The sequence below is a fragment of the Tursiops truncatus genome, chromosome 21, assembly GCF_011762595.2.
Source record: "Tursiops truncatus isolate mTurTru1 chromosome 21, mTurTru1.mat.Y, whole genome shotgun sequence".
Classification (NCBI taxonomy): domain Eukaryota; kingdom Metazoa; phylum Chordata; class Mammalia; order Artiodactyla; family Delphinidae; genus Tursiops; species Tursiops truncatus.
In genome coordinates this window covers 10746010-10761675 of record NC_047054.1, presented here as the reverse complement: position 1 = coordinate 10761675, position 15666 = coordinate 10746010, and the positions used below count along the sequence as shown (strand labels likewise).

The 15666-nt window shown below is 45.5% G+C and overlaps 1 protein-coding gene across 1 annotated transcript in view; it reads left to right on the top strand.

The window, feature by feature from the left end:
- Window positions 1–15666, top strand: part of DLGAP2 (DLG associated protein 2) — a 111845-nt gene that overhangs the window by 26889 nt on the left and 69290 nt on the right. The window contains exon 3 of the mRNA XM_019921235.3: window positions 1684–1895. Coding sequence (XP_019776794.1) covers window positions 1684–1895 — 212 coding nt within the window. The remainder of the gene's footprint in view (window positions 1–1683; window positions 1896–15666) is intronic.

Here is a 15666-nt window from a genome sequence, read left to right as displayed (position 1 = left end):
CTACGCCAGCTTGGGGTGGGTGGAGGGAGAGCTGTTTTAAAACACAAACTGCAGGCAGGACCCACGACGTGTCACCACGGGGCCTGGACGGGCTTGATGCCCACCCCCTCACCTCTCAGTGAGGGGCCGCCCTGTCCCTACTTGTCTTGGCCGGAACCGCAGAAGGTACATCCAGTCCCATCCCCGGTTTCCCCTCCTGGGCTGTAACATGCGAGATGTCTGAAGATATGTTTTAAGAAAATGGAGAAAAGGTGCCTTCAGCTGAAAACTCTGCCTTTCCATCCAGGCATGTGCGTCCCTGGCGGGGATGGTGACAAATGGGCCCACTGGCACCATCAAAACTGGAAAGGTGACAAAGGAACATATCTACGAAACAGAAACAGACTCACAGACACAGAGAACAGACTGCGGTTGCGAAGGGGGGCTGGGGGAGCGGTGGATTGGGAGCTTGGGGTTAGCAGGTGCAAACTATTATATATAGGATGGATACACAACGGGGTCCTACTGTATAGCACAGGGAACTCTATTCAGTCTCCTGTGATAGACCATAAGGGAGAAGAATATGAAAAATAGATATATACGTCTATAACTGAGTCGCTTTGCTGTACAGCAGAAATTAACACAGCATTGTAAACCAACTAGACTTCAATCAAATTTTTTAAAAACCCTGGAAAAATGGCAGGACTCCTCTTAGGATGACCTGAGTGTCTGTAAGTCTCTGAATAGTCACCACAGGAAGAACCCTGTCTCCAAAGACTGTCAGTACAGACTTGCGCCGTCCTCTGTCTCGGTGAAGAGTACTCCGGGAGATCGCGTCCTGCAGCACGGAGAGCACATGTTAGGTCCTTGGACTGCGTAACTCCGTGTGACGGCGCGGGCACGTGCGGAATCGTGCAGCCCTCTACCCTCGGCCGCTGCTTGGCGTGGTTTGGGTCTTTGTAAGGGTCACGGCTTGGTGGAAGGTGAGCTGCACGGGGCAGGCGCGTGCGGTGTAGACACCCTGAGACTTGTGTGTGCTGTGTGAGCACACCGGGTTTCCCAGATGGGGGGTGGACACGGAGTGCAGGCCTGCTTCATCCTCTTCGCGGCGTAGCCCATGCACCCCGGAAGTGACACAGAAGCGCTGAGGGGGCGTCGCTCTGCTGGGACCCACGCCGTGGACAGCGTTCGGGGTCTGAGTCCCCACCCAGCGCAGTGTGTGCTTCCCGGGCGTGCAGGGCCCTGGCGTGGGGGCCCGACGGTGGGGTGCGCCCCTGTCAGCCCTCGCCACGCAGCAGGGTGTCCTCCTTTGGTCTCCTTCTTCCTCTTATTTCTTGTTCTCCACACTGGGGACCTCTTTTTCCACTTTTCTCAAGTTTCAACTGCTTTCCTACCAGAAGGAAATAAATCTAAATGTTAGTGGTGCTTTTTTCCGGGTTTTGAGACTACAAACGGGTTTTTCTTTCTAACATTGTCTCACTTTTCCCATAACATTTATTACTTTTATAACAGGGGAGAAAACAATAATTGTATATTAATGTCCTTTGGGGATTTGAATGACAGACCCCTAAGAAGCGTGTGACTTTCACTGCTGAGTGACCATAACAAGCTGTGTCTTCACGAGCTCCGAGGATTTGTTCCCAGAGAGGCAGTAACGGGATTCTGACGCCAAGGCTGACGCACGCCCTGTCTGTTCTCTCCTAGGTGCCCCAGGACGAGTGGGGAGGGTACCCCACGGGGGGCAAAGACGAGGAAATTCCCTGCAGAAGGACGAGGAGTGGCAGTTACATCAAAGCCATGGGTGACGAGGAAAGCGGGGAGTCGGACTCCAGCCCCAAAATGCCCCCCAAGGTGGCGCTCCGGCCAGAGCCCCTGCTCAAGTCCATCGGACAGAGGCCGCCGGGGGACCTCCAAACGTAAGCCCCCCACGCGCCTCCCTCACCCCAGCCCAGGGCTCTTCTCACGCCGACCGCGGCCGGTTGTCCAAACACCCTAGAAAAAGTCCTGGGTTGAAAATATTAGGCTCAATGGCTGTCAATTTTCAAGTCATCAGACCTTCGGTTATTTACTCATTGCATAGTAATTAAGGAAATACCCTTGGGCAGTTTCTATGTCAAATATTAATTTTCAAGTACCTATCATAGCCGATGACCCATCCGTGTCTTCTCAGATCATTCCAGCAATTGATCAGGAGCACATCTGTGTGAGTGTGTGTGTGTGTGTGTGTGTGTGAAAATCACAATGGGGAATTTTTTGTTTACTATAACTTTACAAGTGCACATGTAGGCAACAAGTTTTTTGCAGGGTAGGGGCAGGAACTGGATTAATTTTACAAATATCATAGCATGTGCTTTATATATTTGTCCAAAAATACATTGGGTTTTTTTTTGTTTTTTCTTTAACTGAAGTGTAGTTGACTTACAATGGTGTACCAGTCTCTGCTGTACAGCAAAGTGGCTCAGTTATACACACAGAGACATTCTTTTTTGATATTCTTTTCCATTATGTTTTATCCCAGGAGACTGGATATAGTTCCCTGTGCTCTACAGTAGGACCTTGTTGTTTATCCAGTGTATATACACTAGTTGCATCTGCTAATCCCAAACTCCCACTCCATCCCTCTCCCTCCCCCTTGGCAACCACAAGTCTGATCTCTGTATCTGTGAGTCTGTTTCTGTTTCATAGATAGGTTCGTCTGTGCCATAGTTTAGATTCCACATGTAAGTGATATATCATACGGTATTTGTCTTTCTCTGACTTACTTCACGTAGTATGATAGGCTCTAGGTCCATCCATGTTGCTGTAAATGGCATTATTTCATTCTTTTTTATGGCTCAGTAGTATTCCATTGTATATATGTGCCACGTCTTCTTTATCCATTCCTCTGTCGATGGACATTTAGGTTGTTTCCATGTTTTGGCTGTCGTGAACAGTGATGCAATGAACATAGGGGTGCGTGCAAAGACACACTGTTGATAAATTTAACTAATTTCCAAAATATAAACAGGAAACTAGGAACTCGGCTATTCCTTTGAACTATGAAAATATGCCTGTAATTCTTAGCAGTCACCTTGTGTGTTTTTGGTCCTTCCAGCTAAGTCTGGATGTAAGTGCAAAGAACTGTCTGCTTTTCCCACCACGAGCTGTGGCTTCTCTGGTGTGAAGGTTCAGCAAGAGGGTGAAACAGCAGCTCAGTGCTTTGCCAGTGTTGCATCCAGAGTTGTTCTTGTGACGTAGTGAGAGGATGAGGCTGTGACCGGGGTGTCACCTTTGTGTCATCCCCCACCCGTGCCCCGTGCACATGGCGACATGTGAAACAATGGTGTGATTTCTCCTGATAAACCCAGTCATCCGTTAAATGTTACCTCACAGGATGAAAAATTTAAATTTTGAATTGACCTGTATCCTACATTTGACAAACGTGAACGGTACCTTTATGACCTCGTTCACTTAAATCCCTCGGCAGTTGTGTTGGGGATGCCAGGCACGAACAGATGAGGGAGGCAGCGACGCCTGTCTCGTCCCTTACGGGTCCCCTAAGGTAAGGCGCTGCCTTACACAGAGGAGGTGGTCAGGGGAGGTTTGTGAGTCAGTGCCTAGGAGCCAAGCCAGAGGCTCGCCCTGTGGAGCTGACAGAGGGATAACAGGAAGGGGGCGTGTAAGCAAAGAAAGCAAACCGTTGCAAGAGGTTGTCAGTGGAAGGTTGTGCTGGGAACTTAAGAAGTGAGGGTTGGGCTTCCCTGGTGGCGCAGTGGTTGAGAGTCTGCCTGCTAATGCAGGGGACACCGGTTCGAGCCCTGGTCTGGGAGGATCCCACATGCCACGGAGCAACTAGGCCCGTGAGCCACAACTACTGAGCCTGCGCGTCTGGAGCCTGTGCTCCGCAACAAGAGAGGCCACGATAGTGAGAGGCCCGCGCACAGCGATGAAGAGTGGCCCCCGCTTGCCACAACTAGAGAAAGCCCTCACACAGAAATGAAGACCCAACACAGCAAAAAATAAATTAATTAATTAATAAACTCCTACCCCCAACATCTAAAAAAAAAAAGAAGTGAGGGTTTAGGGGTGGGGAACCAGAGGCATCACCTGACCCAGGCACGCAGTCGTCGAGGGCTGGACCAGGCACTGGTCTCCCCAGCTTCATTTGGGGGTGCCTGAAGACACATCTGAGAACTCTGGGTTATCTGAAAACCCCACCCCCCGGGCAGCAGTTGTGCTTAGCAGGTCTTGAGGTTCTGGTCCGCTGGGTAGGGTCACCGACTTAACTCCTCATTTTAAAAGTTCGTGATTCATTTCATGATTGTGCACTTTGAAAGCGAACCATGAAAAAGAAACAAAAGCAAGCAGTGTTTGAACTGTGAGCAGGGATCAGACCTTTTAAGAATTACGGGGGCTTCCCTGGTGGCGCAGTGGTTGGGAGTCCGCCTGCCGATGCGGGGGATGCGGGTTTGTGCCCCGGTCCCGGAGGATCCCACGTGCCGCGGAGCGGCTGGGCCTGTGGGCCATGGCCGCTGGGCCTGCGCGTCCGGAGCCTGTGCTCCGCAGCGGGAGAGGCCGCAGCGGTGAGAGGCCCGCGCACCGCAAAAAAAAAAAAAAAAAAAAAAAGAATTACGCACTTTGGGGCTTCCCTGGTGGCGCAGTGGTTGAGAGTCCGCCTGCCAATGCAGGGGACACGGGTTCGTGCCCCGGTCCGGGAAGATCCTACATGCCGCGGAGCGGCTGGGCCTATGAGCCATGGCCGCTGAGCCTGCGCATCCGGAGCCTGTGCTCCGCAACGGGAGAGGCCACAACAGTGAGAGGCCCACGTACCGCAAAAAAAAAAAAAAAAAAAGAATTACGCACTTTGTTTTCCTATTGACAAAGTCCCTCATCCCTGTCTGCTGACCCCAGACTGGTCGTGCTCCCTGGAGCCCTGTCCCCAACCCTTGAGTCCTCCCCGCGGGACCACGATTCCCTTCTTCAGCGGTCAGCACCTGCCTCTCGTCCCTCCCCTCATCTGTACCAGGCGCCAGTGCTGACGATGTTCAGAAGATATTGTTAGGAGCTTACATTCGTAAAGCCCGCGTCATTACCCACCATAGTAAAAATTCCCTCAAAAACCCAAGAGAGTGATGGAGAGGCAAGGCCACTGGACAGAGTAACCATTCACCAACCGCGTGTGGAAGTGGAGCCGGGGGTTCATCCACAGAGGCTTCTAGCCCCAGCACACCCGCTGCACTTCATACCTCGGGAAACCTGGGGGAAAATGAATAGAAGATGCTGCCTAACACCTGCTCCTGTTCTCAGCTCACTTACGTCTGCGTTGGCCTTGCAAACACTGCCCACTCTGTCTGCAGAGATAAGCCCTCGGTCGGGCCCTTCTTCCCGTTATTCTGTGTCTATCACTCCGTTCATCCCTCCGACACGTGCCGGGCACTGTGCTAAGTTCTCCTTACACGTGTGTGGATTATTCTTTTCCCCCAAATCTGACACTGCGATGGAGATGTGAAGGGGAGGGGGCAGCACCCTGTGACATGTCCAGACGACACCGTGCCCTGCAGGACTCCTCTGCTAATTTGCAAAGTCCGTGAAACTCCCATAACAAGTCGCTCTTTGTGTTAACATATGAAATTTCTCTTTAAAATATATTACTGGGAGGTATAGCAAGTAAGTTGTTATTATTGCCTGCTAGGCTCTTAGCACATCTTCGCATTTTATAGGTTTCAATATAATTTCACTTATTTTCGTCCTAAATGGCATCATGAAAACTCAACTCTTTACCCAGGGAAATAAAAGCTGTGCCCATTTTATGGAACAGAACCCTGAGTCAGAGGAGCAAGGTACTGAAGGCCACGGAAGGGACCAGGGGTTTGAAATGAAAAGTTCTTTTAATCCCATGTCCGAGGAAAGTATTTCACCCAAATAGCAGGGTCGTGTGCCAGGGGCCCAACATGATCTCTGAGGGAAGGGAAGTGGTAGTTCTAAAGGGTGTTTAAAATATGACTGAAAGCCCTCAGATTTAGCAGTGCACTGCATGTTTTCCCTCTGACACCACAGAACTTCACCAGCAGGAGCTGACAGAACGGTTTAAGAGTCAAGTGATAAACATAAGAATTGGTGTCTGCCAACCTCCTTTAGGTTTTATTCTCAGTATGCACCATTAATTCTATTCACACTCATGATGGTATTTAAGAATGCAGATGAACTAGTCAGATGAACCTAGTAATTATACTTTAGTTTTAATTTGATGGATTGATGTTCTTATCGTTGAATTATCATATGGGCACACTGAAACCTTAGGAATTTTACGAGCCTCCCAAGTCACAGTAAACACTGGTATAAAATGGACTTTCCCAGCAGCCCTTCTTCAATCTGCGCAGCTAAGACCTGAAACGAGATTGGCTGTTTAGCTGCCTGTTACCAGCCCTTTTGAGCCGTGTAATATAAAACCCCTTCTGTGAAGGCTGCACGTACTCAGAATGCTTGACCTCTGGGAACAGTGATTCTGTTGAACACTGTCTTGTCTTCCTGCTGTTAAACCGAGAAAAAAGTCAGTCTTCTCATTAATAATTGAGTGCATGTCCTTATTACACATATAAGGATTTTCGCTTTCACCTTGCTGTGTTCTCTATAGAGTGCAAGGTGAGAGAAAGTCTTTTCACTCTCGAAAGAAAAATGAAACAAAAAAAGACACGCAAAGACCTGTCACAGCTGTCTTACTGCTCAGAATTCTCAACAGTTGTGTTGACTGATCAGGAAAATCAGACCCCCAGGCTGGGGACAGACCCTGTCTCTCTGTGGGTCAGACCCTGCCCGTAGGCAGACACCATTTAGAATTATTTTAAATGAAGTGCAAATTTCAAGATGCTACTGAATCTGATTTACTAGATTTTTAAATTAGCTTATGTATTAGTATCTGGAGAATTCACTTTTTATAATTATGAAAGGTAGACCAACTAATTTAATTCGGGGTATTTTTTTCTGCTTAGTTGAATTGAGAAGTCAAAGCTCTAATAATTTTGAACATCTCTGAGTCATTCTCTCAAGAAGGTAGCATTTTAAATTTATAGAGAAAGGAGAGCTTATTTTAAGAACTACTTCATATGTAAAGATAAACTCAGGTGGGTTACAGATATAAGAATCATATTTGTACGTGTGAGTATATACAGGTATGTGTGTGTGTGTGTATATATATACGTGTGTGTATACACGTATGTGTATATACGTGTGTATGTATATGTGTATATATATACATGAATGTGTGTATATGAATATTTTACAATCTTGGGTTGGAGAAGGCATATCCAAACCTTATTCCACAGTGAGAAACTCCAAGACACTGACAGATTTTGATTCATAAAACTGAAAATGTACTCATGGTAAAAGCCAACAAACAAATCAACAAGCTAAAAGTACTGTCGCCAAAGTAAAACAACCATAAAAACCTGGGAAAATGTTCCGTAATACAGGTGACACGTTTTCATACCCTTAATACGAAGAGATGCCTTACAAATCAGTAAGGAAAAAGTGAGCACTGTAGCTGTAAAAATGGACAAAGGCCAGAAAAGACTATTTATGGGACTTCCCTGGTGGCACAGTGGTTAAGAATCTGCCTGCCAATGCAGGGGACACAGGTTCGAGCCCTGGTCCGGGAAGATCCCACATGCCGCAGAGCAACTAAGCCCATGTGCCACAACTACTGAGCCTGCATGCCACAACTACTGAGCCCAGGTGCCACAACTACTGAAGCCCACGCACCTAGAGCCCGTGCTCCTCAACAAGAGAAGCCACTGCAATGAGAAGCCCGTGCACCGCAAGCAGAGAAAGCCCGCGTACAGCAACGAAGACCCAATGCAGGCAAAAATAAATTTAATTTTTTAAAAAGACTGTTTACATACCTTATCGATAATTGAAACTTAGAGAGTATTTTAGCATTCCACTTAAAACTAAAAATGTAAAATCTTATTCTAAAGGAGTTGCTGTCAAGCATGCGCACAATTCCATTGTATATCACTGTAAGGAATTGTAAACTGCCTATGCGCCCATCCGTAGGCCTTGGGTCCCGCTTGGGGCAGTCTAGCCTCTGGATACACCTGTAAGCGGTGACACAAGTAAGACGATGTTCATTGCAACATCATCAGTAATAGCAGAAGTTTAAGACAATCCAGAGTTCACCACTGTAGTACTGATTGAATAATAGATATACAAGCATTAAAACGGTAGGATATTATTCATAGAATATACTAGAATATTAGGCAGCTATAAAAGATGAGGAAGATTTCTATGTACCGATTTGGAGCGATCCAGGTTACATCACCTTTAAAAAGCAAAGCATAGGACATTAGTATATAGCTGCCACTTTTCTATAATAAAATGGGAAGATACGATTAAAACTCATATCATATTTATATTATAAATTTTTATAAATTATAAATTATAGTATAAATATTTATATAAATATAAATAATCATTTATATTACATAAAGAAACAATAGAAGGATAAATAGAAACTAATAAAAATGTTTACCTCTAAGGAGTAAAGAGAAAGTAGGTGCAATAGGGCTGGGACCAGGACATCTCAATATGTCCCTTTTCTGTATATAGTGTTAACCTTCATTTATGCAAATGTGCCATCTATTCAGGAATATCAGAACTTAGAAGACACAATAAAAGAAAATAAAAGCCACTCAAAAAACAGAGCAGCCAAGAGGAGATTTAGAGATAACCGCTGACAGAACTATCAGAGAGAACCTAAAAATAACGAATTAATGCCAAAGAATCTAAGGGAAAACGTGGACTACTCACGTACACAGAAGGGAAGTTGGCAGAGAGAGAAAAATTAGAAGAAAGAGGCGGCTAGAAATACTACAGATGAAAATCATGGTGTTAGAAGTAAGGAATTTTGCTGCTGAGCTCTTCAGCAGACTCAGCATAACTGAGTGATTATCAGTGAGCTTGAAGATAGGTCCACAGAGATCACAAAACTGAAACGCAAAGAAAAAAATGTAAGAAATAAAAAGTGGAAACGAGCATTCAAGAACTGTGGGAAAATATCAAACTGTCCAACACACCAGAATCCTGGGAGGAAAAGAGAAGGGGAAGCAGTCAATAGAAGAAACATTTGAAGACATAACGCCCAAGAATTCATAAAAATAATGAAAGACATTAAATCACAGATTGAAGCCTCTCAGAAAATCTCAAGAAAGATAAGTACCAGAAACAAAACAAAAGCCACACACATCATTTTCAAACTACCAGAAACCAAGGATAAAGAGACAATCTTAAAGAAAGCTGGAGAAAAAGACACATTACATACAGAGGAACAAAAAATTTTCACAGACTTTTTGTCATAAAGTATTCAAGCCAGAAAATAATGAAGTAACATCTTTAAAGTATTAAGAGAGCAACCTATTAACCCAGAATTCTAGACTTAGAGAAAGTATCTTTCAAAAATGAAAGTGAAATAAAGACTTTTTTCACAAAAACAAAAGCAGAGGAAAACATTGCCATCAGACCTGTACTAGGAGAAATATTAAAGGAAGTTCTTCAGGCACGAATATGGGATAATACGAGGACAGAGACATCTGGGGCTGTGCAGGAAAAGGACCGTTCCATATCTGCGTTGTGATGATAGCTACAGGACCATGCGCCCGCCACCATGCCCGGAGCTGTGCGGAAAGGGAGGGATGCTGACAGTGGGCAACTGAACCAGAACTGGAAAACCCAATCCTGCGAAATCAAAAACAGAGGGCGGAAAATGGAGTGTGTGCCAGCAGCTCCTCTGTGGCGAGGCATAAACATTGATCCGGGACAGGAGGAGGGGAGAGCCCTGCAGCCTCACCCCCTTTTTGCTGATTCACATCAGGCAGCATAGACATGCCCCTTGGCCGCTGGTTGGAGAGGAGATCGAACGAGTCACAGGAGAGAACCCCGGCTGGGAGGTGAGCGCCGGAGAAGAGCCGGGAAGCTGCGCTCAGATGGTCCCTCTGGCTCCTCACGTGCGCTCGGAGAAGGGAGCTTCCTTTTCTCCAGATGTACACTGACTTGGTCGTCTCGATGACCTAGACACCTGCCCTGTGACTCTCCTGGAATTCACTGGCCGGTAGCAGCTGGTCGTGCCCCTTGGCTGCTGGGGAGGGGTCAGGTCTGCTTCGGGGCCACAGTGGGGTCAACCCGAGAAACCCCGAAAGGCACAGGGCGTGCAGGATCCATCTAGAACGGCTCACTGAGCATCCCGCAAGGCCACTTTCCCCATTTCTAGGGCCATCAATCTTGACTTTTCTGCTCTTTCCTGATGTGCAGCTCCCTTTTGAATTTGGCAGCCCCCCCACCCCAGCTCCTAGCATCTCTCACATCCCGACCCCAGGCCCAGTGTATCGCAGGCTCGTCTCCCCTCAGCATCCCGTTTCTGAGCATCCTCGCACCCCGGGCACCTGGCTGAGCCCCAGGGCAGATCCCTCACCCTCCAGCCCCTCGCAGCTTGGCAAGCCTTTCTTCTCACCCTTCCCAAGGCTCCTGGCAATCTGCCTTCCAGCCCTGCTGAACTCCCTGCAGTCTCCTGACTGCACCGTCGGCTCACACTTCCGCGCTCCTGTTCACCCTTCAGTACCCGCTCAGGGTTCCCTCCTTCTGGGGGTCTTCCTGAGTCAGTGCCCCGCCGGGCGTTTCCTGAGTCCTCTGCCCTTGCCTCTACCATACACGTGTCTGCTTTCCCTAACAGAGAGACGTCCTGTCTATAACAACCATCGTATCTTCACTGTGTGGCATTTTATACGGGCCCCATACACACTGAATGAATGAAGAAAACTGACTTCTTATGAATCCCTAGTCAGGGATCATTGTTAATCAGCTTAATAAGTGAACTGCTATTAAGGGCACCAGTAAAATCATCATTTTTAAAGTTTCTAAAAGTAAAACTTATAAGTTGAAAAGATGTGTGAAAGCCCATTCACATTCACTCAACTCCTTAAACTCTCTAATAATTAGTCCCAAAAGGACCAGATGCTAGCCTCCTTGAAAATATCACACACCTTAAGTGTGCAAATCTTCAACCAATAGGGAACCGTTTGCTCCATGGAGAAGTATTCTCCTTCACAGTTTCCACTGCTACCCATGGTCTGGTGACTTCCACACCCTCCATTTCAGCTGGAAGAAACCACGGGGGTTTCTTCTGTGCCAGGTCACGTTAGAGCTGTTGCCAGCACTGCGAGTGTGTATTTGCAGCTCTGAAGAGTGCGACCTCCTGGCTTCCCAGGTAGCTGAAAATGTCTCTCATCAGAGACTGAACAGGAGGTAGGGACCGAGGGACACCTGGCGCTGTGCCCCTCAGGTCTCCACTCACTGGCGAAGCAGTCCCACTGCGGGCTTTGCAGACTCCGCAGGCGTCTGTCTGCGAAGGAAGGTGGACCTGTTCAGCACTGTGGCCTTTTTCTGTCTCTATTCATGGATGTCACCAGGATCTCACCCTCATACCTCTTCATTTATTTTGATTGTTTCTCTAGTAAATCCTCAGCTTTTGATTCTCAGACTATGGAATCAGCTCTGTGTTGAGTTATTATTCTCTACTGTTTTCTTGTTTTCTAATTCAGTGATTATGTCTTATTGTTAATTTTTTCTTTGTATTTCCTTAGATCTAATTTATTTCTCTCATTCTTCAGCTGAATGCTTATTTAGTAGTGAAAGTGTTTATGACTATGATGACTATTCCTAAGGGTGTACCTATACCTGCCTCACACATACCCTGATAGGTGATGCTTTTGTTGTCCCTACTTTCTGGATAGTCTGCAATTTTGTTTTGATTTTCACCTTGATCAGGGGTTTGAATGAATTAAATGAAGGAAAGATCAACTTACTGGGATAAATGTAGTAGCCACTAGTAACTATTTTTCTTCCTTTTAATTACTTTTTGAAACTTCAGTATTGTGTAGAGTTTTTAATACTGACCACCTTTTCTTTCCAGCCCTTTGGGCAGGGAACTTGATTTTAGAGAAACAGATAAAATATTGTTCTTTTTTCCAACGTTTTCCCATTTCTCATTGTATGAGCTCTCGATTCCCCCAAAAGTCGTCATTCCCGGTCACTCTCACGGCTGCCTATGCATTCACTCGCTCTTCAGTCTACCGCAGAGCTTTTGGCCTTTGTGCTCCCGTTCATCTAAGCGTGACATGTGCTTTCCAGCACAGAGCTGAGGACGTTTCCTCAGTTCACCTCATGCTGAACTGCCGGAGTTCAGATAGCATAATGGACAAAGAATTTGTCACACTTGAACAGTGAAGAGTGTTGAAAGCAATCACTCTTTAAACACAAGTCACTGTCTTTACCTCTGTGGACTTCAAACGTCTAACAGTGACACACAGATGGATCAGCTGAGCACTTGTGAGAGGTCAGACAGGGCTTTCTGTTAATAAACCAGAAGCCAGTGGCTGTCAAAGCACTGACTGTTTCCAGAGAATGCACTGAATAAAGAGATTAGAGCAAAGAGAGGCAAATCTGTAAGATGTGGGTGCAAAATTAAATAAAATTAAGCCAAATGGCTGAAGCAGCAGTGACTTTTACTAAGTCACATTATATGCAATTCTCCCGAATGTAGTAAAGGTGATTTAGTCTATTGAAATCATCGTCTTCCTTGGTGTGTGATAATTAATATATGAATTCTCCATTTATTTGGTCATCCAATAAGTAAGTGTATGTTAAGGGCTGGGTGTGTAAATAAGATATCAAGTAAATAAATGAATAAGTGTACAGAGTGCCAGGATATTAACTAGGCATCTAAAACTAAACAATTAATTTTAAATGACAGAAATCATTTTCACAGAGTTTAAAAGTGAGGTTTTGATGAGCTAAACTGCTTTTGAAATAATCATTTTATCATGGTTAAAAGTGTTTTTAAAATCTCTCTTACTGCGAAATTTGGCAATATGTATCCAAAAAACACTTACGTTCATTCTTCCCAGAGCCTCCAGTGAGAACTCAGTCTGACTGGAGGCTGGGGGTCCGTCTGTGATACCGTGAGCAGAGGACCCGGTCATGATGGGCCAGACTGTGACCTACAGTTCTGATGTGAGCTAACCCTTGAGTGTTGCCTTAAGCCAGTGAATTTATGGTAATGTGTTATGCAGTGTATTAGTCAGGGTTCTCCAGAAACATAGGGGGTGTGTGTGTGTGTGTGTGTGTGTGTGTGTGTGTAGAGAGACAGAGACAGAGAGACTAACTGTAAGGAACTGGCTCTCATGATTGTGTAGGCTGACAAGTTCAAATTCTGCAGGGCAGACTGACAGGCTAGAGGGTCAAGGAAGAATTTAGGCTGTAGCTCAAGTCTGAAGACAGTCTGGAGGCACAATTTCTCTTCCCGAGGAGGTCAGTCTTTCCTCTTAAGACTTTCAACTGATTAGATGAGGCCCACCCATATAATGGAGGGCAATCTGCTTACTCAAAGTCCACCAATTTAAATATTAATTGGAGCCCCAAAAATAAATAAATAAACCATCGCAGCACTATCTAGAATACTGTTTGACCAAATATATGGGTCCCACAGTGTAGCCGAGTTGATACATAAGATGAACCATCAGACACAGCAGTAGAAAACTAATACAGGAAGTCACTAGGGAACTTCCTGGCACTCCAGTGGTTAGGACTCCACGCTTTCACTGCCACCGGACCAGGTTCAATCCCTGGTGAGGAAACTAAGATCCTGAAAACCAGTGGCACAGCCAAAAACAAAAGGAAGTCACTAAAATATTAGTAATGGTTATCTTTGGGTGGTGGATTTGTAGCTGAATTTTATTTTTTTTAATATTTTTCAACTTTTTCCAAAAGCGTATATTAACGTTAAAAGAAGAGAAGATATTGAAAATCAGTTGTATTGTCTTCTAAGCCCCCTCGTAACCTGTAATTACTGTCTCTCCAATAATAACACTGCATTTAAATGAATCTTCTTGTGTTGTAAAGTTACAATAGTAATGAATTTATGCTCAGTGACTTCATGAGACTTTTCAGCTGCAAGTGGAATTATAATTTTATGTGGATTTTAAAGCCATAAAATGAAATTTATTCCCAGTAGTATTCCCACATTTTGTGTCTCCAAGGCTCATGTTACATGAGACTTACAGTAAGAGATGCTGGTGGAGAGATGCGTGTCATTGGGAGTAGTTGTGGCTTGGTGTTGCCACCAGGGAACCTCTTCCTTGATGGAGTGAAAGGGATGAGCATTTGAGGGTTACTTACCTGGAGTCTCTCTAAAATCACTTCTAAGTCCAACACCACAAGGAGTACTTGGAAAAGGAGCCTCCAACATACCCCTGGTCCAGACAGTCAAGGGCTTTCCCAGCACGGATGCCCCTCTCAGCATCGGGCCCCCTCCCGATATTGGGTGACTTTCAACTGTTGCAGAGTTCCCATACTGAGAGTTTTCCATCTGTCATTTTCCTGCACAGTTGATGTCATAATTCTTCTTTTTTATCTTCTGTGTTTTTCTCTACTTCTTGATTAAATTGAATGACAGTGTATGCTCATTTCTTTTTATTATCCCTGTAATTGTCATCCAGTGAATGTTCAACAAACATTGCCAGCTGACTGGGACCCCATTTATGAACTCTTTGTGGTACAGTTACAATCTGATTTTTATTTCAAATGGAGGTACATTTAGTGATTATCTCCTATCACGACAGGGTAGTAGATTCTACCATTGATTCTTACGTTTGTACAGTGAGTATCAAATAGTTATTAAATTCAGCATTTGTCATTAAACGTTGCAATAGTCAAAGAACTCTTTCCTCTTAAGTAGCGTGTACCTCTTATTTTATACAGTGGTAGGTAATCAAATATTTAACCTATAAAATCAAGAGTCAGAAAATATAATGGAGTGAGAAAAATGGAAATACGTATTTAACTGCCTCCGTGGTATTTAATCTCAGGTGCTAATAGGGAAAATACTGGAACAAAGGTGGCAATTGCAGGGTAGAACAGAATGTGTTCTCCCTACATACCCCGTCCTCTGCGCACACCAGCTGACGTGGAATTTATTTATTCGATGTGGTCTCCGTTACCAGACTTCCCTCTAAGTCTCCTGAGAGCACAGAACACGTCTTCGTTATCCTGACACAGAGTAGGTGCTTAATGATATTTGATGGATGGAATTGCTTATAAGGAAGTTTTAGCTGGGGCCAATTATGTGTGGTTATTAGAGATGATTTTTACTGTAACTTTGTGTCCCATGCAGCTCCTTTGTGAGGCTAATAATTCTCTTTAAAAATTTTTTAAAATTTTAAAATTCTCTTTAAAAAAAATAATTCTCTTTAAAAAAAAATGAAGGTCATACAGAGCCACTGAAGATTTCAAGGAGGCTAGCAGGTTTCTATTCTAGAGAGATCAGTCTGTCTGGGCGGACACAGTTAGGTGTCTATCAGGAAATCCAGATGACTTGTCAGGGGCTGCCTTAGTGATGGCAGTCGGGGTGGAGAAAATGTTTTGGGAGGTACACATGTTAGGGACAGAGCCGGACACGGGAGCAGGCACAGGCGCACCCCCAAGGCTGCGACTTGGGCGGGGCTGGGGGTGTGAGTCAGTGACAGGGGGAGGCTGGCAGGAGAAGCAGACGTCGGGAAGGTGCTGAGTCCAGCCTGGACACACTGAGTCTACAGTGGCGGAGAGGAGTGGCCCCCGCGGTCCTGGTGACCAGGTAAGAGACCAGACCTCCCAGACCCGGTGCTG